Raw genomic sequence first — 27,724 nt, 5'->3', positions numbered from 1 at the left:
GGAAAATCCCCACGGACCACAGCCATCTCCATAGACCCCCATCGGTGGAGGGAGAACCTCCACCGACTTGACCGACGCTGGGGCCAATTCACTGCAGACTCTCCCTTGTAGAGATCGATCTGCGTCCGTCTCCTACAGATGATAGAACGGTGGGACTTTTGCCTTGGAATCCGTGCACCCGGATAGGGCAAATGGGTCCAGCCGTAGGTTTTAGTTGGGTTTCTAAAGTTTTTGATGTATCGTTGGGTTTCAGCTATAGAGGTAGTTCTGCGCTTCTGCCCTGTAAACTACTGCGAACAAAACAAGTTGTAGACCGGGGAAATTCATGCGGCAGGGAAGCGCATGACGAGACGATCCGGGTTTTGAGGCATCCGAGAAGGTGAACTAGCGGGGAAAGTGTAAACCGGCATAACTACATCGTTAATGCGAAAAGACCGAGTGATGCAGAATTCCGTCTGTTGTCTATGGTGCTCGTGCAGACGTTGATCCTGATCCATGTGATACCGTGAGAATTATGTCCAAGTTTTTCCTCCCCTGCCGCCCCGTGCTCATCCCATCAAATCATCGAATCGGCCGCACAAATGGTGTAATGCACGCCGAAAAGCCCTCGTCCTCTTCCTGTGTTCAGATGGCTGAAACCGCCATAGTACGAGTGACAGCTGTGGCCCCATGGGACGATTGTTCCAGATTTGACGTCATTTCTCGGGACTTCCCGTGCCGAGAGAGACGATGTTCCAGACACACAGCAAAGCCCTACGACTTCGAGAAGAGCGGATGTGGTTCACGGATATGACTCGCAGCTTGATCGGAGAATACTCGCGCACAAACTGACTGCATGAAAGGCTCGAAGCTAGTTCTGTAGATCCCATAGAATGGGAGAGAAGAGACAAGAACCTCGCTTGTACATAGTTGGTAGTTGAGTTTCGCTTGTCTATCCTTGGAAAAAACTCGGCGCCGAGCGGGAGGAACTGGCCGAACCGACCCTGCCAAGTTCCAACACGAAAAGGACCGCAAAGAAAAAAGACGCCCAAAAAAAAAAAAAAAAAAATTTAGAAGTGGCACATGGCCCGGCGGCAATTGCAAAGCTGTCTCGTGAAATCATCGATCCTGCCGGGTGGAGAGCTTGGCAGACCACAGAAAAAAGAGCACGCCCATCCCCGAGCGGGGACCTGTGGCCTGTTGTGATTCGGCCGAGTCTCGGCGCCGAGAGTTCGGTCGAACGTCGGTCGGGCATCCTCGGTAGTAGTGACTGGAATCTTGAAGATTCGATGGAGAAGAGAGGAAATGGCAGGGGAACTCGGAAGAGACTGGAAAGGAAAGACGGGAAAGGAGGAGGATGCCGGTGGTCTCGGCCTACCCAAGAGTCAGGATTTTTTTTTACTTTGAAAATTGCGATGCAATTAATCGTAGTCAACTGCAACAAGGAGGGAGGGAAACCCAAAGGGTCTTGTTCCGGGAACGGATTTGGGTTCGGTCTGGCCAATTCTCGGCTCCGCGGAATTGACGTAAAGAAGGGTATATGAGATCCCATCCCGGTCAATATTCGCAGCATACTCCATACAGTCCAGCATATACAAACATTCAATTCTCATGGTCAATCCTCCATTTCTCTTCATTCCTTTGTCTAGAGTCTAAACTTCGATCAACCTATGGCCACTATGAACGTCGCGATTGACAACCTGAGCAATATGAACTGGCTCGTCATGCCCTCAGACGACCCTACTAGCTGGAACATGCCGTCCGCAAACAGCCTCAGCTTTGACTATGACTTGGATCTGGGTGGGAACGACCTCAGTCAATTCCTCGACCTGGAACCCAAGACCAATAGCCAAGCTGCAGGGGAATACTTTCACCTCAGCAATCGCATGCCTTCCCCAGAACAATCATCGGTATGTCTTCGTAACCAAGCAAAAGTACCTTTCAAAGTTCCTGACACGTTCATGTGCAGGACTCGGACAGTGAAGATTTGATCAGCAATGCGCAAAGAGACAACATCTATCAAACTATCAACGCGGGGAACGTCCAAACTCTGGACACTCTCCCTGGCTCCGAAACCCATCTGCCAACGGATGGGAACCTTTCCCACGAGACCGACACGACAGCAACAACACCCCTCTCTATCTCCTCTCCTTCTCCGTCTTTGGCACCGAGCGTGGACGCGCAGTCAACGCAAGCCGGCCGCAAGCACAGCGCGACAGACGACACAACAGAAGCAGCACAAGAAGATGATTCCGAGGAAGCGCAGCGACACAAGCGAAAGAAGCTCGCCCACAATATCATCGAGAAGCGCTACCGGATGAACATGAACAGCAAGTTCATTGCGCTGAGCAAGGCGCTCCCCAACATGGGCTGCAGCAAGCAAAGAAACAACAGCCGACGGAGCCGCAGCGCTCGAAACAACAACAATAGCGGCAATGGCGAGCAACAGCAACCACTGCCGAACAAGTCCGAAGTCCTCGCCAACGCGCTGGCCTACATCCGGCAACTCGAGGCGGAGAACTCGTCGCTCAAAAAGGAAATCGCGGTCCTCAAGGAGAACCTCCTGCCAAAGTCCGCTACGAGCACAACTTTGGCTTCGCAACAGCAAAGGCGAGGACCTACCGCGACAAGATAATCGTGTTACTATAGCAAACTACTCCCTGTTCTTTTTCTTTCCAACCCAAAAAGTTATCCGTGTACATACATATCCTCTCCGCTTTTTGATGACGCTGGGACGGCTTTTTGTCATGACCTTGGTTTCTTTTCCACTCTTATTCGAGTTTGGAGCGGGCGTTGCAATGATGGGCGTTTTGTGTGTGCGCGTGTCTGTTTTACTATTTACCGATACCATGAAGTTTCAACAACCAACAACGATGTCTATAACGATCGTATTTCTAACGTCTTATGGGTTCACTGGATTCACTCTTTTGACGAAATTGGGAGGGCAAGAAAAAAAAAAAAGGAATCGAAATGATCAATTGCTTGCTCGGGGTATCAACTTCTTCATTGCTTTCGGTGTCTGGGTGTATTATGATGATCGGTGACCTTTTGCCCTAATAGGCAAGTAGCCAACCACAAGGAAAATTTCTATGTGTTAGGCTCAGCGACCAATCAAGCCCTAAAATGAATAAAAATAAAAGTGTAAACAAGGTAACAAAGGCCCAGAGAACTTAACTGTGTGTGGGTGTGGGCGAGTGCCACCCGGGAAAATCATGGGGGAAGAAAAAAAATGTCTGACGAGAATCGGGGGGACCTCGGGACCGAAGCTGTAGGTACCCGTCGATCTTGACACATGGTGATCTTGACAGGATATTGAAAAATTTTATTTTCACACAGAATCTGGGCCCGATAATTCGGGGTGGCTTTGACGTGATACAATTCTGAAGTCATTGACGTGACAGATAATCCATTCAGTAAAAGGGGGATAATACATCCAGAGTTCCTCCTTGAAAAATGCCAAAAATCCCCGCTCAACAATCCAACAGTCTCTATTGAACACAAAAGGCCCAGACACATTCGTAGCGATCCATGACGCTTTCGTTAACAAACAATCCCAAAACGAACAATCCAGTCTATGACAATCTTCCCAACGGTCTCGAAACGCCACCCAAGCCGGTTCCCTTCGCCCGTAAACCCGAGGATCCTGAATCACGCGGTATTCTTGCGCCCGCGCCTTTTGATGTAGCCCAAAGCTTTCCGAAGACTGCTTGAGCGGCGTGGGGGGTGTCCCGGTTGCTGATAGAATGGGTCCTTTTTGAAGTCCTCCTCGGTAAATTTCTACGCGAGTTAGCTCCAGGCTACATACGACGCCGAAACGAAAGACATTTAACTGACCATTCCAGGTGTTCGTTGAAAATTCCCTTCAGTGACACTCATTACATTGCTGCTTTCGGCGTAATTATATGTCTGGCCTTCTGGATCGGTCATGCCGGGTGGGTAAAAAGCCACCCCATCCAGTGGGCGATGATGCGTGACACTGTCAATGATTTTATGTAAAGGCGTGGCCCGGAGCGCCTCTTCGTTGGAGTCCTTGACGGCCTCGAGCGGGCTACTATCCCTGCAGATATTGCGCTCCGGATAGACAGCGTCATAAGGACCCTCGTGATGATAATACATGTCTGATACGTTGTCGAGTTGGTCAATCACGTCGGGAGTGACGCGGCTCCTCTGGCGAGTATGGGAATGGTGATGGCGTTGAGACCGTGACCGCAACAAGGCCTCCGGCGGAACATTCTTTCGGAAATCAGCAGTAGCTAGGCCATCCCGCGGTGAGCTAGGGAACGACGTCGAGCGCCGGCGCTCCGTCGTAGGTGTGGCGGCAGAAGGCCGATGCGGATATCCTTCCGCGTAGAAATGAGAGCCTGGCCCGTCCATATCCAAAGGAGTCGGTCCGTACAGAGGAAAGAGAACCAGATCAACAGCCTGACAATGGTCAGCCTTCCAATCCTTCAATCCGGGAGAATGATCACTACTAAAAGACTGGACCGGAGACCAAAGGCAAAGCAGGCGGCGGGGACCAGAATCGGAAGCGGGCGGGAAGTCGGCAAATCATGGCAGGAGCGAATCAAGGCACGGCGGAAACGGCAGGCACGCTTAGTCAAAAAATGAGTAACGCCCAATGTGATTTACCTTGGCTTGCGTGTCGATGCTGAGCTATGCGAAGAAACCACCTACCCAGTCGCTCTTTCCTGGCATGCTAGGCTTGGGTGCTGATGACCTCAGGGTTCCACCGATGATTGTCCCTTTCCGAATGTGGCGTAGAATACCCAAACTTCTGGGGGGTAGTGGGTACCAGAGGGCCCGTGTGGCGGCACTAAACCGCAATCGATTAAAATCACGTGATTTTAGAGTCAGGTCTGGACCCTGATTTCTAATCACGTGACACGATCTCACTGTTGCCCTGAAAGGGTCGATAGTGTGTCTCTGGCTTCCTTGGTAAACCTCTGGAAGGCGGATATGTGTCCGCGTCGAGGCAGCCTTGCCAGGAAAGGATGTCAACAAGCAAGGCGGCAATAGTCTGGTATAAGGTGGATGGATTGGATGGATATGGAGATCAACTGTAGGTCTAGCACCGTACAATGCGTTTGGGTTTAGAGACTGACGACGGTCAGATATGCAGAGGATGGAGGAAACAAATCGTAGCCGCTGAATAGCTAATAGGCATATATAGTATTTATAGAGCAACTGGTCTATATCGAACCGTGTGTCAATATTGAGACATATAGCCATTTCAACTGGCATTCATAGCGCAGTACTCTGTTTCGAGATCTGGGATTTGAGCGTGAGAGCGGATGCTCCAAGATACGAACGCCTGGGACCAAGTACAGTTCTTGAATGGGTGCGAAAGGTATGCGGGGCCTATAAGCTCCAAGAGACAGGTCACCGCGTCTCTTCAATAGTGACATGGTCACTAAGCAAGTTGACAATGCAAACAGAAAGAGGGCGAAAGATACGGCAATATGACGCAGAAGCCTCTAGATAGTTATGATCGACGCCATGCTGATTCTTTATCGATAGTATTAGAGCTTTAGGCGGAGGCCATACCACAGAACGGAGCTGGTCTTGGCACTTTTTTTCCGCCGTCATCTCGACCCGTCTCTCGCATGTGAAGATCATTCTCCCACAGCTCACGGTCATTTTACATGCTGATGTAATCCATGGCCCTGGTGCAGTATTCTGATTCCGAGGATACTGACCCTGAGCCCCAGCCCCCGAAGAAGAAGCTCCGGAAAGATAATGCTAGCGAGAAGCTCCCTCCGCTTCCCGCGGCTTTCCGCGACCTCTATGCAACGAATACGCGTGTTAGTGTCCATGATGATCCGAGTCTGCACGGTGGCCGAAAGCGTGTGATTCCCCACGTAGAAGGGAACTGGCCGACCCATATCTATTTGGAATGTAAGTCATGCAGTATGCGTGCGTGGAACTGCAGCTGAGCAGCTGGCGTAGGGATCCCCGGCCGAGGCGAACTGAAAATGCTCGAGGGGATATTGTCCAAATGCAACTCCCGATTAGAGGACCAGAAGCTTCGTATGCACAGTTTATTGTACAGTGATCTTGGCGTGCAGCTTCCTCTTCATATCAGCTTGTCTCGTCCGGTGGTTCTCAGAACTGAGCAAAAGGAATCATTTCTTGAGCTCCTCCGGCATCGCGTTACGAATTCCGGCATCCAACGGTGAGTTTTCCACCCAGTCGCTTGCTCCTGGCATGAAGTCTGACCCAAGCAGCTTTAACGTAGTGCCAAATTCCTTATATTGGGTTTCTAACTACGAACGGACACGATGGTTTCTTGTCCTTAGAGTTGCGCGCCCAGAAAATAACGCACTGAACCGTCTATTACGAATCTCGAACGAGTCGCTGGCGGTGTATGGACAGCCACCATTATATGCATCGCCTACTGCACAACGGGAAAACGGTGAAAAATCGGAAAAACATACGTCTCAGCCGACAAAGGAAGAGCAGGACTACTCTGAGTGCTTCCACATCTCTCTTGCTTGGAGCCTGACTGAGCCATCTGCAGAGGATAAAACGAGAACGATGGGCATTGACCTTGGTCCCGTCGGTCAAACCGAGATTTCGTTTGACTGTGTCAAGGCGAAGATTGGTAATGTAGTGTCGAGTCTGCCTCTGAAATAGACAGCCCATAGTGATAGAGTAACACGTCTGTATTAATGGTCTGAAGATCCCAAAGACTGACGGCGCGATGATCGTTGGTGTGGGTGGCTTTTGCTCCCCACTGCGGCTTTGGCCGAAGCTCTCGGGAAACGCTCTAGGGCTCTAACTCAAACGGAAAAATTTCAACCTCAGGGACATCGACCTTCTAGAACATCAAGGGCCTTGATGTGAAATGGCTAGACATAAAGGATAGCGTTTTCAGGGTCGATCGCCCGCAAGGAAATTTTTCCACCATGAGTTCTCTTCAAATCCCGACCGTCACACCAGTATGTTTTCCCCTGAATCTGAGAAATTTCCTCCAAGTTCCGTACTAACTCCCCTTTTCCAGGACGATCTTCTAGCATTCCAGTCAAAACACTTCCCGTTAGACCCCCGTCCAGCTCCGGTCCACTACGGGACGGCCGAGACAGCGGAAAATGACGTAGAAGATTACGCCTACAAGATCGAAGAAGATGACGGCCTAGGATACTACCCCGACGGAGTCAAACGGACCCTCACAGACGAACAGATCCAGATATTCCGGCACAGTGAGATCCATGCGCTTTTGCGGGAGAAGCAGCGGAAGCAGGAAGAAGAGGAAAGGAAAGCTTCAGCTTCTTCATCGAACCGATCCACGCCGCTGCCGTCATCACAACCCGAGCAAAGCGATGTCGCGACTTCAGGATCTGCACAACAGAAATCATCTGGCGATGGTACGTCTGGTACGCTGGAACCAACGACAGGGATGAAGAGAAAAGAGCCACCGATGGACGAGAAGGCTCCTGCTCCTCCGAGAGCAAAGGGTGTTTATGCGGGCCGTCGGATCATCACGTATGATGATGACTAGCTAGAGAGAGATGGTATGTGGGTAATGTTTTGTCACTTTCTTCATCCGTATGATGAGATCCTTTTTATCGTCATCCTTAGGCGGATGTCAAACCCACCATGCTGAGTAGCATGGTTGTGGTGTTTGACTATGCCGACCGTAATCTTCTCTCTGACTGTGTTCTATAATAGAACTTACATCTGCTAAGCTATATTAGCTGGGGCTATGCTAACTTGTGGTTGTGATAGATGGAAGCTGGAATCTCGAGATGTACTCCTCCGCGCGGCCCGCGGACTGATTCGGACGCAGAGTCGGAGAATTAACGACACCTACTGGTTGACCGTGCTCCCATCAAGATTCTGCAGGTACTGCCGCCTGGTCTGCTGTGCCTTGTGTAGACGGGCGGAGTCGCTGGCTCATGCGAGAGTATCACTTTGTGAGGACTGAGATCCAGTCCAATAACTTCTGACTGGAGGTGGTGCAAGTGCATCTACTTCTACGGTGGGAGGCCGAAACGTAGATTCAAGCCTGATCTCTGAACAAGGTGATGTCTCGTCAAGTTTACAACGAGGATGATGCGCAGTTCAGGCGCCACGATGCAAAAGATTCAAACCTGGACTCCCATCCTCTTTGTATGTATATACATCATGCACCAGACGCTCCAAATGCAAAATGTGCCATGCAATGCACTGACCCCAAGCCCCGATAAGTAGCATGCAAGGAACCCATGAAGGAGGAGGGTATAACTATGTACATCTTTTTTTTTTTTTTTCCATCTATCAAGTGAATCATCTAGCAGCGATTTCTGCATTTTGCTGCGGAATCGTCGGTTCAATCACTTCTTCAACCTCCGGTCCGGATGGAGACTTATTCGGCGGCTTCATGTTATGCGTACGAATGGGTCCGGGTCCCGAAGTATTGGGCGACGCGGGCTTTAGTCGTGACATATCCCCGCCCGCGGCCCGAGCGGTCTCATTGTTCTCCATGGCCCGTTGGACCGCCGACGGGCGCGAAGCAGTCTCACCATCGACGTCGATGTTGATGCTAGTCTTCTTATCGATGCCCATAATTTGGTCGACTTCTTTTGCGGTGCTCAACAAGTCGTGGAACTGCAGGATATAGCATGCCTCGGTGTAGTTCTTGGCCTGCTTTGCTTCCTTAAATTCCTTGTTCTTGCCAGGGATCATCATGTTAAGGAGGTATTTCGTGTTGCCCCAGCGGTTCTCGGTCTGCAAACAGAACTCCATGTACTGACGGACAACGTCCCGCCAAGGAAGCAAGCCCCCCTCAGCCTCGGTGCGGAAGCAGGACGGGTTTGATTCTGCAGCCGTGGCAATCATGGCGCCGTCAACGCCATATTCTTCCATCAGCTTAAGACCTTCGTCGCGGGAGGTGACGTCGCCGTTCATGACGCAGGCCACGCCGGCGTTGCGGCAGATTTCGGCGATCATGCGGAGTTGATCACGAATGGCGCGTTCTCGTGGTCGCATAGGTACGGTTCGGCAATGCACTGTCAGACCGGTGATCCCTGTTTTGACGAGTCGCGAGACGAGATTTCGAGTTTGTTCCGGTGTATCCAGCAATCGAATCTTGACCGAAATGCCAATTTGGAATGGGTTGCCGACTTCCCGCACCAATGCCTCCAGGATAGACACAAGCCTATCCGGGTCTCGCAAGAGAGCGGCGCCCATGCCACCGCTGGTGCTGAAGGGCTTTGGACAACCAGAGTTGAGATCAATACCTGCGACATCGCCCGCCACCACTTTCGCCGCCTGCACAGCCAGCTCCGGCGACGAGGTTCCAAGCTGGAAAATCAACTTGCCCCTTTCACGCGCCGGATCGATGCGGTAAATGACCGACTCCTGCGTTGCTTTCTCCGTTCGGCCTCCGTTGGACGGCAATCGTGTGTACTCGATGGTCGAGTTGCGGGGATTGATGCGACGAGAAGCGCCCATGATCGCGCGGTCGACTGTCTCGGGACCCCAGACGAGGTCGGCGCCATACTTTAGAGCGCATAACCGCGTCGGCAACTCTCCAGAGCGGACCATCGGCGCCAAAACGACTTTCCCGCGATAGTCAACCCCGTTGGCGGGGATAGGTACTCGCGGTAGAGGGTTCGGGGAAGCCATGATGCTACGAAGAAACCTAAACATCACCGTTCACCGCATGTATGCCGTGTTTATTGCCCGACTCGTGCGGCCTGGAGTTGCTCGTAGGCAACGGAACATTCGCGATTGATCCTTGTCATCAAAGGAAACCTCTGCGGCAACAAAGAGTTGAATGGCAAATACCAAAGTCACGTGCTGATAGTACCTTACTGATAGCCAGAATAAAACTGATCATTTGATTGGCCGGAATTACCGAGTCCATATCTTTGGCCAGTTGGCAAGAGAATTTTCACATGCAGATTCAGCAAGTCATCTTTTGGAAGCAGTAATTACGGAGGAGATCCTACGGAAATCACTGGGTCAATAACCTATTTGGAACCCTGCAAGCCATTATGAGTCTGGATTCAGCCGGTTGTTTTTCTTCAACAAGCTCAGAAGGGTCCTCAGCGATCAGCCTTGGCAATAGGATTACATAAGCCAGACCCTGCTTTTTAGTTATGCAGATTTTTGATGGGATTCCCTGCTTATGGTCTCGTGCTTGGAGTTGTGCAGTCGGTCAGCCGAGCACAATTGCATTGGCGTTGGATTATTCTTAGAGCTCGGCACCAGCAAGGCTAGTTTCGAGCATCTCTGTACCGTATCCAGGCCATTGAGCCCGTGGAAGCTTCTACAAGGCCAAAACGAGAGCTAGGCCTCCCATAAGCCAGCTTCCAGGACGTATTTTATTCCAAAACCAAGACGATTTGTCATTCTATTCGTACAGGGATTGGCTCCCCTCATCCTCCAATGTCGCTGGTCAGCAGACTGTCGTGCTGGCGTGGTTGTCGAGGACCAGGACAACTGGTCATGCAGAGGGCGGCCATTATTCGACCCTCAGGGACCGACCGCCCTCCGCTGCCCACTCCCCCACCGACCTTTGGGGTGGGCTCAATTTCATCACTTCGGCCCCTCTCTACAACATCCTCCTCTTCTCTCTCAACAATTCCTTCCAGAACAACATCTTCCACCATTCCTGTCACGGAACGCGCTGCTCTCATCTCTAGACATTTTTCTTCTTCCGCTTCGCACTCGTCTTTGAACCCCGCCATGTCGTACACCGTTCGCAAAGTCGGTCAGCCGAACACCCTCGAGCACCGAATTTACATCGAAAAGGATGGCGTGCCCATCTCGCCATTCCACGACATCCCTCTCTATGCCAATGCGGAGAAGACGGTCCTGAACATGATCGTCGAGATTCCTCGCTGGACGAATGCGAAGCAGGAGGTACGAGATACACCGTTCGGGCGAACGGCAACACGACAGCAGGACTGATCCTCGGCAGATCTCCAAGGAGGAGTTCCTCAACCCCATCAAGCAGGATGTGAAGAAGGGCAAGCTTCGCTATGTCCGCAATTGCTTCCCCCACAAGGGTTACCTGTGGAACTATGGTGCCTTCCCTCGCGTAAGTACAAGCTATGCTTTCCAGCAGATTTTGCGAGCTGATGATTTTAACTTTCGTAGACCTGGGAAGACCCCAACGTCGTTCACCCAGAGACCAAGGCCAAGGGTGACAATGACCCGCTCGACGTCTGCGAGATTGGTGAGCTGGTCGGCTACCCCGGTCAGATCAAGCAGGTCAAGGTCCTTGGTGTGATGGCTCTGCTTGATGAGGAGGAGACCGACTGGAAGGTCATTGTCATTGACGTCAACGACCCGCTCGCTCCCAAGTTGAACGACATTGAGGATGTCGAGCGTCACCTGCCGGGTCTGCTGCGCGCCACCAACGAGTGGTTCCGGATCTACAAGATCCCTGACGGCAAGCCCGAGAACCAGTTCGCCTTCTCTGGCGAGTGCAAGAACAAGAAGTGAGTACTGATGCATTCGCGTCTCGAACTTTAAGGGTCTAACGTTTCTGTTCAGGTACGCGATGGAGGTGATCCGCGAGTGCGCCGACGCCTGGGAGCGTCTGTTCACTGGCAAGGTCGCGCGAGGCGACATCAGCTTGTACGTGATTTGCTTCCTAATTGGATTGTGCAGGACAGGACTAATTCTCTCCGCAGGGCCAACACCACGAACGAGGGCTCTCCAGACCGTGTCGATCAGTCGCAGCTGGCCCAGATTCCGCCGGGCGAGAATCTGCCTCCTGCGCCCATTGACCCCAGCGTCGACAAGTGGTTCTTCATTTCTGGTGCTGCTATGTAAATGGATTAGACTCGGTATTCTGGGTACAAAACGTGCAGTGTCATGCACACAGTTATAAAAGTATCAATAAAAATGTCTTTCTTCTTGGATTAATCATGCTTGACACCAAACAGCAAATCGTATATAGACTCCCAGATGATGCAGAGATAAACGTTATTGTACATCGAACCCATAATATACATAACCATCCCAAATCCTCCCTCACATGCAACGCACAGGGGACCGAATCTACCCTTTCAAACTCTCCTCCCGCTCAACAATTCTCCCAATTCTCGACACCTCAGCGATCACGTCGTCAATCTTCATCTTCTTCTTCCCAACTTCGAGGGTGATCTCCTTCCCGCCTTTAAACCCAACTTTCATCCAAGGAAGCTCGGTGGAGTTCCGCGGCAAATGGGTCACCTGAATATCGATATGGCTCGGGCTATTGGGGGACGCGGTGGCCGGGTGTCGGACCAGGTTGAGGAAAAGCCGGCATGGTCGTGACAGAGGGTTAAAAGGGGAGAAGGCGGTGCGGAAGGAGGTGATTGCGGAGACGGGGACTGCGGACGCCATTATTATTTGCGATGATTTTACTATTTCTCTGGAGAATTTGTAAGTTAGGGTGGTTGATGGAGGAATTGATGGCACAGCGAACGGTGCACTTACCTGAGTGCTAGCTTGAAACTGTCTGATGGGCCGGGTCTTCGGTATGACAATGAAAGAATTTGTTAATTGGCGTCGTTGTCTCTATTTCGTCGTTGAGAATTGTCCCGAAACGACATGTGAGGGAACTTTTTTGGCGATGGGGTTGAACTTGTTTGTCAAAAATGCAAACATCTGCGCCCGAAATGATCAATGAATGATGACGCTTGAGGACAGCTCAAACGTTCATGAACAGCTCAGCAATTGCCATATACTGCTAATAATACAATTTTTGCCTTTTCTACACTTGGAACGGACTTGTATGGACTTCATAAGCAGGACCGTATGAGAATTTCGTGATTCGCAAGGCGCCGGCGCTTCACCATGTCCTCTATACACCCTTTACAGACTCGCTTGAAAAACCTCTCCGCCTCTCTGAATGAAATTCAGCCTCTGATCGACCGTCTACGAAACTTTACACATGCCATTGGCCAAGGAGATGAGGCTCGACTGGAGCTTGGCTCAGAGATCCACTCGCGACTCAAAGAAGCCGAGGAGGAAATGGAACTTCTCAGGGTAGAAGTGGACATGCTGGAGAGCGCGGGAACTGCCCGACGGAGAGGCGGTGGTGAGCCTGATGATCGGGATGCGGAGCGCAAAAGAGTCGTGTCGTTGGCGGAGAAGTTGACTGGGGATCTAAAGCGGTGTGTACATATTTCCTTCCTCCTGGAAAGGTGCTAATTTTCTGACTGGAAATAAGGATACGGGGTGATTTCCGCTCCGCACAGCTTCAAGCGAATCGCAATGCCGAGGCAGCACGCCGGAAAGAGCGAGAGATACTATTCTCAAGGTCAAGGTCGAACGAAAGTAGCCAAGAGCGTCAACGAGCTCCCGCGGGGAAGCTCTCGCATGATGATGTCGTGCTCAATGCGTCTAGCGATGTGACTGCCGCATTGCGTAGAACGCATATGCTCATGCAGTCGGAGCTGTCTCGGAGTCGATTCGCGCAGGAGACATTAGGTATGTACTTCTGTTACGAAGAGTGTCCATTTCTGATGCTGACAGGCTACAGAGCAATCCACCGCCGCGCTGGCATCCCTGACCGAATCTTATAGCAGCTTGGACTCTGCCCTCTCGTCATCGCGAGCCCTGGTTAATTCGCTTCTTCACTCGCAAAAGTCGGATACATGGTATCTCGAGACGGCGTTTTATATTCTCATTGGAACGATCGCGTGGCTGGTGTTTCGGAGGATATTGTACGGGCCGCTGTGGTGGCTTGCATGGATGCCAGTGAAGATGTTCTACCGCTTTCTTCTGGCTCCATTGCTGGGTATTGCCAGCGTGGGAGTGACGCCGACGTCAACCAGCCTCGTCACCAGTGCCCAAACTGTGGCCGCGACTGCTTCCACGGGAGTCCCTACTTTTATACCCGAGGAACGCGCCACCGGAGGGAATCCAGACACAGCAGATACTCCGAAAGATAGCATGGTGGAAGAGATTGGACGAATGGCCGATGAAGCAGAGAAGAACGACATCAAAGTTGACACCGCGTCCCAGACATTTGAGGAGTACGATGGTCCTCGCAATCCGAAGAAGCGAATGATGGAGAAGGACGAGTTATGAGACATGTACATATACTGTAGATCTTAATCCAACAACCATAATGTTGTCGGTCCTTAAAACCGAACCATGTAATGAGGCTCTGGTGAGTCCTAGGTGCCGCCAAACAGTGACCTTTCCTAATTAGGAAATAATGGCGTCGCGAATCACGTGTTGACGCGTCTGGATTGATCCGCAGTCCTACTCGAGCTTTGTGCAAACCAAGGGCCGTGACCAATTGAGCCCTTAGAGCAAGCGTCGGACTCGATGGCTGCGAATTTCTTCAGCAACAAGGCCCGCGCCGCGGCCGCGGCGGCAGCCAGCAGCTCCAAGCAAAAGCAAGCCGACCAAAAGCAAGACCAAACGCGTCTCCAACCATGGGTTGAGAAATAGTACGACGATCAACCCTCTCTCGTACAGGGACAGATACTAATGGTAATACAGTCGACCGAAATCTCTGGATGATGTTGCTGCACAGGATCACACGACGTCCATCCTGCAACGGACGCTTCAAGCGTCGAATGTACGTCTTCCCGAAAGCTACGATATCACTATTTACTGATTTGAACATCCAGCTCCCACACATGCTTTTCTACGGACCACCCGGTACCGGCAAAACCTCAACAATCCTCGCTCTTGCGAAATCTCTCTTCGGCCCCGCGCTGTACCGCTCCCGAATTCTCGAGCTCAACGCCTCCGACGAGCGGGGCATCCATATTGTGCGCGAGAAGATCAAGGACTTTGCACGCACGCAACTCTCACAATCTACCGAAGTTGACGCAAAGTATCGGGAAAAGTACCCCTGTCCACCCTTCAAGATTGTTATTTTGGATGAGGCGGACAGCATGACGCAGGACGCACAATCTGCGCTGCGTCGGACGATGGAACAATATAGCCGCATCACGCGTTTTTGCCTTGTGTGCAACTACGTCACGAGGATTATCGAGCCGCTCGCGAGTCGGTGTAGTAAGTTCCGCTTCAAGGCGCTCGATGGGACAGCCGCGGGGGAGAGGTTGCAAGAGATTGCAAGGGCGGAGAAGTTGAAGTTGGAAGATGGCGTCGTAGATGCTCTTATTCGGTGTAGTGACGGGGATCTGCGACGCGCGATTACGTATATGCAGAGTGCGGCGAGGCTGCTCAGTGCGGCGACGAAAATCAAGTCTGGTAATGACGATGAGGATACACAGATGGCTGATGCCGATGATTCGGCACAGCAAGTGACCATCGATGTGCGGACGGTGGAGGAGATCGCCGGCGTCGTGCCAGATAGCATCCTCGACCGTCTCGTGCAGGCGATGCAGCCCAAGAAGAAACCGGGCAGCTCAACATACGAGGCTGTGTCGTCCGTCGTCACAGACATTGTCGCTGAGGGATGGAGCGCCAGCCAGATTGTCAATCAGGTTCGTCAACCCTCCTCCCCTATCAATTGATTTTAAATCGCAGTGTGTCTGATTGGGGATTTAGTTGTATCGTCGCCTCGTTTTCAACGACGCGATTCCTGACATTCAAAAGAATAAGATTGTCATGATCTTTTCCGAAATGGATAAGCGGTTGGTCGACGGCGCGGATGAACATCTTTTGATTCTGGACATGGCGTTGCAGATTTCGGGCGTTTTGGGTCAGAGCAGGTAGTTTCGAAACTGGGAATCTATTTCAAAACAAATCCATCATATGAATGAACTGATATATATATATATATATATATATTCGATATGATGCAACTATGTACCTCCGTAGATTGACCTGCGAACTAATTCCTGAAAACCAGACTCATCATGACTCTTGCGTGCCGTGAAAAGGTTTCGTATGCTTTTTTGACAAGACCGTCATGATTTTGCCCCCTCACAGGAAGAAAATGGCCCATCCATGCTTTCTCAACTCAGCACAAACACAAACACATAAAGCATCCGAATCTACTCTAACAAGACAGTAAAAACTTAACATACACGGGTAACCAACGGTGCTATACTGACGACCATTATTGCACGCGCAAAGCAACTAAAGCAATGGGGAGACAGAGCAGTTGCTATTATTTTTTCTTTTTAGGCTAAACGCCAGGATCATTGTAAGCCGAGGCCTTGGACTGGCCTTCCGCCGTTGTCTGCGTGGCCATGATCCGAGAACCCCCCGAGGCTGCTTATGCCTGGGGATTGCGCTGGGGGTTGCGGTGTTGGCGACCCCGGTAGTTCGCTCGCTTCGCCGCCGGAAAGTTCTGGGGTGACTACCTCCGCGGCGCCTGGCAGTTCGGCAATCGGAATCTCTTTGCTCTGCTGGGGGATGGGCTGGTAATCCGTCGGCGGGGATTTGATGCTCGACAGCCCAGGGGAACCAACATAAGAAGCATAAGTAAGATCCGAGGTACGGTTGACTAAATCAGGAGAGAGAATGTTAGCGATTCTTGGTAGTGCAAAGCTGAAAACATTGCCTATGCGCAACGTACCATCACTTGGAGGTGGCGCGCTCCACGCGGCCTTGGGCTCTGAGCCGTACACGGTCCCGGCCTCCTCGACCGCATGCGCGCGTGCGCGCTTCCGCCGCCGGAAGAAAACGAACAAGATGATGCCAACGATGATCAGGCCACCGACGACGCCTCCCACGGCACCTCCGATGACGGCGCCATTCGAACTGCCGCCGGACGATTCTGATGTCGGCGTCGCAGTTACCGTCAATGTCCCGTGAATGTGCGTAGTAACACCGCCTTCATGGTCATGGTGGTCGTCAGCCATTGTTGTTGTTGGCGTTGTCGTGGTCGGAGTCGGTGTCGACGTGGTCTTCGAAGTCGTCGACTCCTCATTGTCGTCCCCTCCATCTCCGTCTGGTCGATGCGACTTAGGGCACTCTCCAGTCGAGCACGGGTCGATTGAGCAGCATCCCCTGAAGGCGCCCACGGCGCACATGTAGAAGTCAAACCCGTCCGGGCAGGACATTTTGGTGGACTTTCAGCTTCGGTCTCCTTATACTGGACGAAAATGGAGGGGGTATCTTATGAGGAATCCAAGCAATAAATGGTCAGATGAAAGAGACGCGGTTCAGGCGATCTCACTCATTCACCATCCTCGCATACAAAATGGACAAAGAGGAGGGAAAAAAGACAAGAGAATTGGGACAATGGTCCCTCGATTTCAGCCACTCTTTTCCGGGTCATGCTTGCTTTGCATGGAAATTGCGGGTAGACACACAGACACTGGGCAACGGGCAAGCTCAGGTCAGGTCAACAGACAAACTCTTCCCAGAATGGGCAAGGAGACAGTGTTACTATCTGAACACGGTTGGGCAATTTGAGCGACTTGAATGCACACCGCTTCAGCCGTTCGAGCTCGAAGAACGACTGGGTCATAGGCTGCAGGCAGTGGATTAACATAGATTAACCCAGTGAGCTAACAGGGCTGAAGATGCAATCGAATTAAAGTTGGGAAATTGTGTTGGTGGCGTCCAACTGTTGGCCCAATGTTGGCACTTGGGAGAGCTTCTAAACCCCGGTAAATTGACATTTTGCCAGGTTGAGCTCGAGTATCTCCAGTTCCTTTATCACTTGTGTCTATTCTTTCCAATTTCCAGTGAGAGAAGAGACGTTGTTGAAAATACAATCATTGCGAAAAGCTTAAGAATGGTGCTGCGATAGAGCCCAACATGGCGGAGTTGATAGGTTATGCTCCTTTTCACGCTTTCACTCTTCTAGTTTGGCGTGACGAGTGCGGGTGCGGGTAGTTCAATCCAAGCTAACCAGATCAGGATTCTGACTAAGCAGCTGAATACCGGATTGCTCTCCATCTCGACGTCCTGGTTGGATTCATTTCAGATTTCGCTGAGCCTTGGACGATCTAATGTGCAGGGATATATATTTGCCATGCCAAAGTCTCAGTCACTTTAACCCCCCTCTCCCCTGGCTGTACAGTGCAATGATGCCATTAACTCTGATATGTGTGCCACAATGCCACATGGGTGCAATTTGCGAGCTGTGTCATGAGTACTAGCCTCTATATACTCTCGGTCATCTGGCAAATCGTTTCACACGGCCACATCATGCCCGCATGGTTGACAAGTTTATACTTAACCCAAGAAGGAAGTGCCTCGACCGGACACTCGGGTTCCTCGGGAGTCGAGGATGGCTCTGGGAGCTATTGGCGTACAAATAGTTACTCCGTAGACACGTCCAATTTCAATAATTGCTAGTGCAGCTGGCACATTTGCAAATGCCACGAGCACAAGGTTATTCAGAGATGTGTTCTCCGAACGTACTGGTACTGCGGAGGCGGAGGGGTTCATGGCCAGTCCATTCTGTCCACCCGGACAATATCTGCCCATTACTCCTCTTTTGCGCTGCTGCTTGGCAGTGCGGCTCTGCAGCAAGCCCCGGGATTCTTGGAGTGCTCGACAGTACTTACCCAATTCCAACCCCAGACCTTTCAGCCGTAATACATTCCTAGAGTGGTAACTCGTCTACTCCGTACGGTCGCTGATAACGAGTCGGCAATTTTGTACGTGTGTTGTAAGTACAGAGTATAGCTTGGCGACCCTGCATGCTCTGAAGACCGAGCTGATAGCTGCTAATATTAACCACTCTTGCGATTGGCAAAGCCGATTGATCGTTGAGGTAATTCTAGAAAGGCACCAATGCTTTTCAGGCTTTGCGTGGGGCGTGGACGTGCCACGGTGATCTATCCCAAAGACACAGTCGTTTCACCCAAATTGCTCAGAGGCGAATCTCGGCGTTGGCGTCGGCTCAAATGACATCTCCGAGGGTAGTGACAGGCAAAGACGAATGAGAGCTCCCTCCAGGCGACCTCAACTCATTTACTCCGCACTTTGCTGTTCTTCATTGCAACCGTCACCTCCATGTCCTATATTCGGAACACAGTCTCCATCAGTTGAACACCAATATCTCATGTGTCGGTTGTTGGACGCTTCAATCTATCATGCGAATGCTTTGAACTTGATCTTCAGCTCTGAGCTTGCTTCTCGCAATCGTTAAGACTAGCCCGTGGTGGGAGGAGAATGAGCGCCAGAAATCTGGGGAATGTGGCAGCGGCGAGAACATGTCGAATCATCTAATCGTGCAGAATCGATGCAAGCATCCCCGTCTCCCCTGCTGCAGATGCCGCCAAGCCGTGTGAAAGTACTCGGGAAGCTCGTTGGAGTCTTTCGCCTCTGTAAAGAACCCTCCCGATGATGCTTCTGAGACCGTATTTCAGAGATACGGCAACCACCCGTATCGGGATCCCTGCATGATTTTGTGGCGAACTGATCTGTTGTACTCAAATCGCATGATCTATCTCGACGCTTTCGAGCAATGGCCAACGACTCCATTTTCCCGGACCTGTTGGACAGCGTGTCAGTCGGCATCTGAATCGTGAGCGGCACATTCTGAATCTGGAGGCCGGGAATTACGAAAATGACTCCCAGGCTTTCAATAGTGCTGCGTCGGCCGATACGCCAATGTGAGAACGACCGTTTTCTCGTCAGAGGAAACGTCGGTGGTAGCCTGGAGGTCATTTAGGTCATTTTCGTAGCTGCCAGCCTCCATATTCAGAGCGTGCCTTTCATATTCGAGGTGTATGAAGTAGGAAACATGGAACAGCACGCTGCCCATAGGGTCTATGAGGATAAAGCCACTGTCCCGTCCTTATGAGGTGCGTCTTCGATTGTCGCAGTCGAGTGTAACAGATACGTTGAAATACGTAGTACCATTCTACAGGGAACGATTCGAGCAATGCTTATACCCGAAGTTAGGGCTACAAGGATGTGTCATGAAGGGGATGCCTACCAAGACGAGGAGCGAACGTATCGCCCCATTGCCGATCATTCGTTGCGGAGCGTCTCTCGGTGCGCTTTGTGAAGGCAGTGAACTTGATCGATGTTCGTCTCTTTCCTGGCCGTTCGAGTCTCTTGCCTTTTTCAGATCGTACTGTGAAGGAAACCACGAGAGCTGGAAAGTATGGTGACAACACGAGCTTCGTAAGTGGAGAGATGTCGTTGCGCAACGACCGGCCGAGAAAGTACGCGCTCGAATCTTTCGAGATACCCAACGCACTCGATCACTACATAGGAGGCATCAATGAGCTGCAGATTTAACATGGAGTCAATGATGCTGAATGACGACAATGAATATAGCTCTTTCCCAAACGTCTCTTTCCGGCGCTAAATGGCTTTGCCATCAGAAAGACCAGTACTTGAACTTTCGTCTCATGTAATTCCATCTCCGCAGTGCTCTGATACCTGAGGTAACTGCTCAAGTCAAGTATACCTATTCGATACAAGCCTACGATTGCCAATGCATGCTGCAGCTTCTCTCCCTTTGACGAGTTTGATTTGTTTAGTGTGCTCGAACTACATAGTGTTTACGTTGGGGTTGCCCATCCAGTATTCGTTACACGGCTCTTACCCGTACAGTTTACTAATCAATGCCTATAGTTCATGCCATTGGTTATCATGGTTGCCCTAACGGACTATGAAGAGGCAGCCCTCTCAACAGCAGACGGTTTTCTTCCACCCCTGTTGTTTGTGGATTTTTGTACAATACAAGCATGTTCTGTTGCAGTGAACGAAGAAAGGATGAAACTATGGACAAGTTCTCTAAGATAATGAGTTTGGAATCGATACTCAATGACCTATCCTTGATGGCAGAGGCTTGAAGATTGCCCAACGGAAGCCGAATCAATACATATATCAGGCCGCATGTTGAGCCCTTGCTCGATTACCACAAGTCAAGGATACCGGGTAGACGCAGGAATCATGACAACTATTCCGACCTAAGTCGTCATTCCAAGTGGCAATGAACATCCGAGACACGAGACGTGAGTTTCATAGTCAAGGTAGGGGTGATTTATTCATTTGGAATGCTCATGCCGCAATCCGAACCCTGCCAGTCGTACTGGAAGGAACCTGCAGATGAAGCGACAATCTCAATTGCATTGCACATAAATATATAGTTACACTTATTTACGACAAACACATGAGAAACACGCGTAAACCAAGCAGCCTTAACTTTCGTCAAGGGCCGTCCCCTCATCGCAAATGTATAGACGCAGCAAGATCAAGCTGCCTGCTTAGTACACACGCTTGAAGGGTGGCACCGGCTTGCACTCGTTCTCATCCAGAGTCTTGTCCTGCACGGCACGGTATGTGATCTCAACTGGGCCGTGAGGATTCTTCTGGAAGGTCAGAGTGTGCTTCATCCAGTTCTCATCGTCACGCTCCGGGTAGTCCTCACGAGCGTGAGCACCACGCGACTCCTTGCGGTTGGCGGCGGCATGCGCGGTTTGAGTGCTGTTTTGGGTCATCAGTTACCTCTGCAACGATTGAAACTGATAATCAGGAAAAACTTACGCGCAAGTCAGGAGGTTACGCAGCTCCAGCGTCTCCACCAGATCCGAGTTCCAGATCATGCCACGGTCCTTGGTGCCAACCTGGCTGTACCACGAGTCGATTTCAGTGATCTTCCGGACACCCTCGTCCAAGCTCTCCTGAGTACGGAAGACGCTGACGTCCGTCTGCATGGCCTTCTGCATGGCATTGCGGATCTCGAAGGTGGACTTGGGTCCTTCGGCGGTGCGGGCGAAGTCCAGGTCCTTGATGGCCTGAGCACCCGCATCAGGGCTGAGCTCCTTGTGCGGCCGTCCGGGCGAATCAGTGTCGCGAACGCGGTGCGACACGGCACGGCCAAAGACAATGAGATCAAGCAGAGAGTTGGCACCCAAGCGGTTCGCACCGTGGACGGAGACGCAAGCAGCCTCACCGCAAGCATACAGACCAGGAACGACTTTGTCGTTGCCGTTCTCATCGACAGTCAGCACTTCACCAGTGTATCTTGTCGGGATACCACCCATGTTGTAGTGGACAGTCGGCAGGACCGGAATAGGCTCCTTAGTGACATCAACACCAGCAAAGATGGCAGCGGTCTCCGAAATTCCAGGCAGACGCTCATGGAGCAGCGAGGCCGGCAAGTGGCTCAGTTGCAGGTAGATGTGGTCCTTCTCGGGACCAACGCCGCGGCCTTCACGGATCTCCATGGTCATGGCGCGAGACACGACGTCACGCGACGCCAGATCCTTGGCCGTTGGGGCATACCGCTCCATGAATCGCTCACCCTCCGAGTTCAGGAGGTAGCCACCCTCACCACGCGAGCCTTCCGTAATCAGGCATCCTGCACCATAGATGCCGGTCGGATGGAACTGCACGAACTCCAGATCCTGGAGAGGAAGACCAGCACGGGCGACCATGGCCATTCCGTCACCAGTGCAAGTGTGGGCCGAAGTGCAGCTGAAGTAGGCGCGACCGTACCCACCGGTCGCGAGGACGGTGTGGTGAGCCTTGAAACGGTGCAGGGTGCCATCCTCCTGGTTGTACGCAATGATACCACGGCAAACACCGTCCTCCATCAACAGGTCGAGGGCGAAGAACTCAATGAAGTAGTTGGTGTTGTGTCGGAGCGACTGGCCATACAGAGTGTGCAGGAGGGCATGGCCGGTTCGGTCAGCGGCAGCACAGCAGCGGTATGCCTGACCGCCCTTTCCGTATTCCCGCGACTGTCCACCGAAAGCGCGCTGGTAGATGCGACCGTCCTCGGTACGGGAGAATGGGCACCCGTAGCTCTCCAATTCCCGAACACTGGCCGGCGCCTCTCTCGTCATGTAGTGGATCGCGTCCTGGTCACCCAGCCAGTCCGACCCCTTTACAGTATCATACATGTGCCATCTCCAGTCATCCTCGTGCATGCTGTTCAAGCGATCATGTTAGCGATTCATGCTGCCGATCGAGCCGAAGCAGATGCAATGCTCCAAAATAAAGATCTACTACAAAAAAATGGCACAGCGTACTTTCCGAGAGCTGCATTGATACCACCCTGCGCTGCGACAGTGTGGCTTCGTGTCGGGAACAGTTTCGAGACACAAGCGGTGTTAAAGCCAGCTTCCGCAAGTCCGAAGGCGGCACGGAGACCAGCACCACCGGCACCGACAACAACGGCGTCATATTCGTGGTCCTACAGCGGTCAGCTACTCAGAATGCACCATAAACTGCAGTCGGAATCGTACAATGACCGGGTATTTCGACGCAATCGGGCCCGTGGCCTCCTTTGCGCGCAGTGGTTGCGAGCCGAAGATCCGAGCTTCAGAGTTGGGCAATTAGTCACCGCAAAAGGGTACTCGCCAAAATGGATCGACCTATGCATACCGGCTGGCCTTGTTGAAGAAAACAGACGTCTCTGACTTCGCAGAGCGTGTGAAATCTATATCCGGGCCGTGGGTTAGCAGTGCACGGAGGGGCCTTTCCAAGCACATGACGACAGGATCCGCTCACCTTGGATGTAGGAGCCAGGCTCCGCCAGCTCAGGGAGCTCATGATGTCTCGAAAGCTACAATGGCGCGGGAACAGAGGGAATGAAGGACGGGAGGGGAGAGGATGGCAACAAACCGAAGAGAATACTCGAGGAGCAAGGAATTCTTGTGCAGCTCTGCCAGGAATCCTGGGATGTTCCGGCCGCCGGTTGAGCGAGAATCGGCCGAGGATGGCTTGATTATGTCAGCAAATCCTCGTTAGCCGACCAGCCAATCAGCACGCAGGTAGTGGTAATCACTCCGCTAACCAGAAGCGCCGTGATTGGGCAGGACGGAGGATCACGTGCTTCCCCGGCCATTACCGAACAGCCGAATCCTCATCCCCGATCAGCCTTGATCCGATGGAAATTCGCGAAAGGAAAACATTTGAATCAAGACTTGATGAATGATAGCGATGGAATGCTGAAGGCAATGTTACAGAGCACATTGACATAATGACTGACAATGCAAATGCATCATTCAAGCTCCGAAGACCGTATATTACATACATCGCCCATCCCAAGTAGCGCCCGTCTAAACAGAACAACTCAGATCGTCGACCATAGAACATTAGTTGTACTGCATGTACGTCGCCGTCGAGTTGAACTTGAGGTTGCCCTTGATCACCTTGTCCACCGCGGCCAGGAAGTCCTTCTCCGTGGCCACCTTGCGGCGCGCTCGAATGGCGAACATACCCGCCTCAGTAGCCACGCTGCGTAGTTCCGCGCCCGTTGCATTCGGGCACAGACGCGAAATCAGCTCCCATCGGATGTCCCGCTCCACGGACATACTCTTCGCGTGGATGCGCAGAATATGGGCACGTCCTTCCACATCTGGTAAAGAGAATTCGATCTTCCTGTCAATACGTCCCGGCCGCATCAGGGCAGGATCCAATGTGGAAGGTCGATTGGTCGCGAACATGACTTTGATGTTGCCGCGGGAATCAAACCCGTCCAACTGCGTGATGAGCTCCAGCATGGTCCGTTGCACTTCGTTGTCACCGCCAGCGCCATCATCGAATCGCGCCCCACCAATGGCGTCGATTTCGTCAAAGAAGATGATACAAGCCTTCTTTGTGCGTGCCATCTCGAACAGCTCTCGTACCATGCGAGCTCCCTCACCAACATATTTTTGCACCAATTCACTACCAATAACTCGAATGAATGTCGCATCTGTTCGATTTGCGACGGCCCGTGCGCAGAGCGTTTTGCCGGTACCAGGAGGTCCGTAGAGAAGAGCACCCTTCGGTGGATCAATACCCAGGTTGACGAACCTCTCGGGAGACAGCAGAGGCGTTTCTACGACTTCTCGCAACTTTTCAATCTGTTCCTTGCACCCGCCAATATCACCGTAGGTCACGTCTGGCTTGTCCTCGACGGTCATCATCGTCACGCTGGGATCTATCCTAGGTGGGAGGGGTAGCATGATATGGTACCGGTTCCGGTCAACGCTGCGTAATACATCAGCACTGAGGAAGTAACAGCGACGCCAAACTACACCTACCCGACTCTCATGCCCTCTTCGATATCTGTAGGGCTAACCCGTTCACCGAGACTGACAACAAACTTGGCAATCTGCTTGACGTTGATCACATATTTGTTCTTTTCTGGGTTCTTCTCATCCGGAATGATTTTGGTGCAGCGGGCCACTTGCAGTGGCTGCTCCTCAGCCATCCGTTGATGATCAGCCAGAACATCCCACAGGTGTGGAGGTGCGAGACCCGTATCGGATTCCTAGGACGATTAGACCATGATCATCGCCAATATCAATGCCACATACTTTGACACCAATCTTCTCATTGACGCTTTGTTGTTTCTCCTTGATTTGTTTCTCCAGCTTCTTCAGGTCTGCCGCATACGGGGCTGCCCCATAGGTCTTGAGAACTTGGATATCCCTAGGCGCTGTCAGCCTATCAAGCGCGGCGCGCAGCATACGATCGGCGCATACTCATCAGTCAACGGGGTGATCTTCTTCTCGGGAATTTCATCGTCCTCGAAATTCTTCTTGTATTTCTCCCAGTCAGCTCCGGTGGCGCTGGGCATGTTGACGGCTGCTGGTGGAAGACAGTTCAAGCAGAGACAGAGTAGATTTAAAACCGGAGCTACAGAAGTGACTGAATTTGAATAAAGGGTGTTCTTTTTGGCGAACGAAAGAGACTCGTCGCAAAAAGAATGATGGGTTAGGGCGCGATATCTGGAGTGTCTGGCAGCTGTGCAGGCACATGTGCTTACGTCGAAGCTGTCGATTCTGCCAAGCATTTCGCTCACCGCCTTCCAAATCAGTCATGCTCGCCAAATTCCTCCAGTTTCGCGGGTTCTCCACGCCGAAAGACCCCTCTGTATCTTTTCTTGCTGCTGCAAACGGAAGGTTTGTGATCACCATGGCGACTACTAAAGCTGCCTCCGGTGGCTCGGGCAACAATGCCTTCAAGGTTCGTTCGCAATTCGAGCTGACACGGAGCATATAAGTTATTGACAGCCAGCTCAGGACAAGGAAAAGCCCATGGCAGTTCGTACTGCCAACATTTTGGCTGCTAAAGGTAAATATCTTGCATGGTTTGTCGATGGATAAGTATACTGACTATTTGTGAAGCCGTGGCCGATGCTATTCGGACGGTACAGTAGTTCCAGGCTTCTGAAGTGCGGATTGAAGGTCTGACAGTGAACAGTCCCTGGGGCCGCGGGGCATGGACAAGATGGTAAGATAAGCAGCTAGCTTCATGGAGCCATGCGTGTCTAACGTGGGCTTAGATTCAAACCGGCAAAGGAAACACAATCATTGTACGTGCTCTCAGTTCTGCTGCCGACTCCGCCGATACTGACTTTCCGAGACCAATGATGGAAATACCATGTTGAAGAGCATGAGCGTGATGCACCCGGCCGCGAAAATGTTGGTGGATCTTAGTGCTGCTCAGGACGTCGAAGCTGGTGACGGAACAACTTCGGTCGTCGTAATCGCGGGAAGTCTCCTTGGGGCTGCGGAGCGATTGCTCGCGAAGGGTCTGTCGCGCCCATATCTATAACAGGATGAGGCTGATTCCAGTGGCAGGTATCCATCCAACTGTCATTTCAGAATCCTTCCAAAGGGCTGCGGCCGCTGCTGTCGAAATCCTTCATGACATGTCCATCCCCGTCAACCTCGCAGACCGAGCAGCCCTCATCCAGGCCGCAACGACATCTCTGTCTTCTAAGATCGTCTCGCAATACTCGAATCTTCTCGGGCCGATGGCTGTCGACTCCGTTCTCAAGATCATTGACCCGAAGACCGCCGAGAACGTCGATCTTCGCAATATTCGAATCGTAAAGAAAGTTGGGGGTACCATCGAGGACAGCGAGATGGTGGACGGCCTGGTCCTCAACCAACCTGTTATCAAGAGTGCGGGCGGGCCAACCCGGATCGAAAAGGCGCGGATAGGACTTATCCAATTTCAACTAAGCCCTCCTAAGCCAGATGTAATTTCACCACCCGTCCCCAAAGGCAGGTCGACCAACTGACGTTGCACAGATGGAAAACCAAATCGTTGTCAACGACTACCGACAGATGGACAAAATTTTGAAGGAGGAGCGGCAATATCTCTTGAATATGGTCAAAAAGATCCAGAAAGCGAAATGCAACGTTCTGCTCATTCAGAAGTCAATCCTTCGCGATGCCGTCAACGACCTCTCACTCCATTTCCTTTCTCGTCTCAAGATTTTGGCAGTGAAGGATATCGAGCGCGATGAAGTCGAGTTCCTGTGCAAGAGCCTTGGATGCAAGCCTGTTGCCAACATTGATTCCTTCACAGAGGACAAACTGGCAACCGCAGATCTCGTGGAGGAAGTGCATTCTTCTGGCGCTCGCTATGTGAAGATCACTGGCATCAAGTCCCCCTCGGCGAACCAAACGGTTTCTCTTGTTGCACGCGGTGCCAACGATCTCATTTTAGATGAGGCTGAGCGATCTCTTCACGATGCGCACTGCGTTATTCGCTGCCTGGTCAAGAAGCGTGCCCTGATTGCTGGCGGTGGTGCCCCTGAAATTGAGATTGCCCATCGATTGGGCACAAGAGCCCGTGAATTGACCGGTACAGAGTCCATTTGCTGGAAGGCGTTTGCCGATGCGATGGAAGTCATTCCTACAACACTTGCTGAGAATGCGGGGTTGAATTCGATTAAGGTTGTTACTGATCTCCGACATCGACATGCACAGGGCGCGAAGAACGCCGGTGTTAGCATCCGCAGCGGTGGTGTCAAGGACAACATTACGGATGAGAATGTGCTGCAGCCGCTCTTGGTCAGCACCAGTGCCATTGAGCTCGCTGCAGAGACCGTGAAGATGATTCTCCGCATCGACGACCTTGCTTTGTCGAGGTGATATTGTGAAAATGATAATAGGGATCATGGGCAATGGCGTCGACGATACAGAGGAGTTGAATGGGGCCTACATGATGCTCATGTCATTTG

At 51.8% G+C, this 27,724-nt stretch overlaps 13 protein-coding genes across 13 annotated transcripts; 7 read left to right on the top strand and 6 right to left on the bottom strand.

Moving 5' to 3' along the window:
• Window positions 1–1,649: 1,649 nt before the first annotated feature.
• VTN49DRAFT_6038 (uncharacterized protein) lies at window positions 1,650–2,614 on the top strand (the record flags this gene model as incomplete). The annotated part of the gene is made up of 2 exons (XM_069414162.1): window positions 1,650–1,889; window positions 1,949–2,614. The coding sequence occupies 2 exons, from the start codon at window positions 1,650–1,652 to the stop codon at window positions 2,612–2,614; spliced, it is 906 nt and encodes a 301-aa protein (XP_069265436.1).
• Window positions 2,615–3,627: 1,013 nt separating this feature from the next.
• Window positions 3,628–4,353, bottom strand: VTN49DRAFT_6037 (uncharacterized protein; the record flags this gene model as incomplete). Its single annotated transcript, XM_069414161.1, has 2 exons — window positions 3,628–3,756; window positions 3,814–4,353. 2 exons carry the CDS (start codon window positions 4,351–4,353, stop codon window positions 3,628–3,630), a joined length of 669 nt encoding a protein of 222 aa, XP_069265435.1.
• A 1,283-nt stretch (window positions 4,354–5,636) lies between these two features.
• On the top strand, window positions 5,637–6,612 carry VTN49DRAFT_6036 (uncharacterized protein; the record flags this gene model as incomplete). Its single annotated transcript, XM_069414160.1, has 3 exons — window positions 5,637–5,874; window positions 5,926–6,151; window positions 6,204–6,612. The coding sequence occupies 3 exons, from the start codon at window positions 5,637–5,639 to the stop codon at window positions 6,610–6,612; spliced, it is 873 nt and encodes a 290-aa protein (XP_069265434.1).
• Window positions 6,613–6,884: 272 nt separating this feature from the next.
• VTN49DRAFT_6035 (uncharacterized protein) lies at window positions 6,885–7,477 on the top strand (the record flags this gene model as incomplete). Its single annotated transcript, XM_069414159.1, has 2 exons — window positions 6,885–6,917; window positions 6,980–7,477. 2 exons carry the CDS (start codon window positions 6,885–6,887, stop codon window positions 7,475–7,477), a joined length of 531 nt encoding a protein of 176 aa, XP_069265433.1.
• Window positions 7,478–8,244: 767 nt separating this feature from the next.
• On the bottom strand, window positions 8,245–9,585 carry VTN49DRAFT_6034 (uncharacterized protein; the record flags this gene model as incomplete). The annotated part of the gene is made up of 1 exon (XM_069414158.1): window positions 8,245–9,585. The coding sequence occupies one exon, from the start codon at window positions 9,583–9,585 to the stop codon at window positions 8,245–8,247; it is 1,341 nt and encodes a 446-aa protein (XP_069265432.1).
• A 1,065-nt stretch (window positions 9,586–10,650) lies between these two features.
• On the top strand, window positions 10,651–11,745 carry VTN49DRAFT_6033 (uncharacterized protein; the record flags this gene model as incomplete). Its single annotated transcript, XM_069414157.1, has 5 exons — window positions 10,651–10,827; window positions 10,886–11,005; window positions 11,065–11,408; window positions 11,464–11,547; window positions 11,604–11,745. 5 exons carry the CDS (start codon window positions 10,651–10,653, stop codon window positions 11,743–11,745), a joined length of 867 nt encoding a protein of 288 aa, XP_069265431.1.
• A 228-nt stretch (window positions 11,746–11,973) lies between these two features.
• On the bottom strand, window positions 11,974–12,564 carry VTN49DRAFT_6032 (uncharacterized protein; the record flags this gene model as incomplete). The annotated part of the gene is made up of 3 exons (XM_069414156.1): window positions 11,974–12,328; window positions 12,394–12,429; window positions 12,542–12,564. The coding sequence occupies 3 exons, from the start codon at window positions 12,562–12,564 to the stop codon at window positions 11,974–11,976; spliced, it is 414 nt and encodes a 137-aa protein (XP_069265430.1).
• Window positions 12,565–12,753: 189 nt separating this feature from the next.
• VTN49DRAFT_6031 (uncharacterized protein) lies at window positions 12,754–13,992 on the top strand (the record flags this gene model as incomplete). Its single annotated transcript, XM_069414155.1, has 3 exons — window positions 12,754–13,073; window positions 13,130–13,389; window positions 13,442–13,992. 3 exons carry the CDS (start codon window positions 12,754–12,756, stop codon window positions 13,990–13,992), a joined length of 1,131 nt encoding a protein of 376 aa, XP_069265429.1.
• A 243-nt stretch (window positions 13,993–14,235) lies between these two features.
• On the top strand, window positions 14,236–15,600 carry VTN49DRAFT_6030 (uncharacterized protein; the record flags this gene model as incomplete). Its single annotated transcript, XM_069414154.1, has 4 exons — window positions 14,236–14,360; window positions 14,413–14,491; window positions 14,544–15,368; window positions 15,433–15,600. The coding sequence occupies 4 exons, from the start codon at window positions 14,236–14,238 to the stop codon at window positions 15,598–15,600; spliced, it is 1,197 nt and encodes a 398-aa protein (XP_069265428.1).
• A 428-nt stretch (window positions 15,601–16,028) lies between these two features.
• Window positions 16,029–16,895, bottom strand: VTN49DRAFT_6029 (uncharacterized protein; the record flags this gene model as incomplete). Its single annotated transcript, XM_069414152.1, has 2 exons — window positions 16,029–16,336; window positions 16,409–16,895. 2 exons carry the CDS (start codon window positions 16,893–16,895, stop codon window positions 16,029–16,031), a joined length of 795 nt encoding a protein of 264 aa, XP_069265427.1.
• Window positions 16,896–21,014: 4,119 nt separating this feature from the next.
• VTN49DRAFT_6028 (uncharacterized protein) lies at window positions 21,015–23,307 on the bottom strand (the record flags this gene model as incomplete). The annotated part of the gene is made up of 6 exons (XM_069414151.1): window positions 21,015–21,234; window positions 21,295–22,683; window positions 22,785–22,948; window positions 23,001–23,074; window positions 23,140–23,194; window positions 23,266–23,307. 6 exons carry the CDS (start codon window positions 23,305–23,307, stop codon window positions 21,015–21,017), a joined length of 1,944 nt encoding a protein of 647 aa, XP_069265426.1.
• A 545-nt stretch (window positions 23,308–23,852) lies between these two features.
• VTN49DRAFT_6027 (uncharacterized protein) lies at window positions 23,853–25,324 on the bottom strand (the record flags this gene model as incomplete). Its single annotated transcript, XM_069414150.1, has 4 exons — window positions 23,853–24,732; window positions 24,786–25,015; window positions 25,062–25,176; window positions 25,230–25,324. The coding sequence occupies 4 exons, from the start codon at window positions 25,322–25,324 to the stop codon at window positions 23,853–23,855; spliced, it is 1,320 nt and encodes a 439-aa protein (XP_069265425.1).
• Window positions 25,325–25,662: 338 nt separating this feature from the next.
• Window positions 25,663–27,635, top strand: VTN49DRAFT_6026 (uncharacterized protein; the record flags this gene model as incomplete). The annotated part of the gene is made up of 8 exons (XM_069414149.1): window positions 25,663–25,713; window positions 25,770–25,821; window positions 25,875–25,897; window positions 25,951–25,980; window positions 26,033–26,062; window positions 26,113–26,281; window positions 26,331–26,734; window positions 26,787–27,635. 8 exons carry the CDS (start codon window positions 25,663–25,665, stop codon window positions 27,633–27,635), a joined length of 1,608 nt encoding a protein of 535 aa, XP_069265424.1.
• Between the last annotated feature and the right edge of the window lie 89 nt (window positions 27,636–27,724).

Source organism: Thermomyces lanuginosus (assembly GCF_041956635.1).
Source record: "Thermomyces lanuginosus strain ATCC 200065 unplaced genomic scaffold VTN49scaffold_40, whole genome shotgun sequence".
NCBI lineage: Eukaryota > Fungi > Ascomycota > Eurotiomycetes > Eurotiales > Trichocomaceae > Thermomyces > Thermomyces lanuginosus.
The sequence above is the reverse complement of the archived record's forward strand: the minus strand, read 5'-3'. Positions and strand labels throughout refer to the sequence as shown.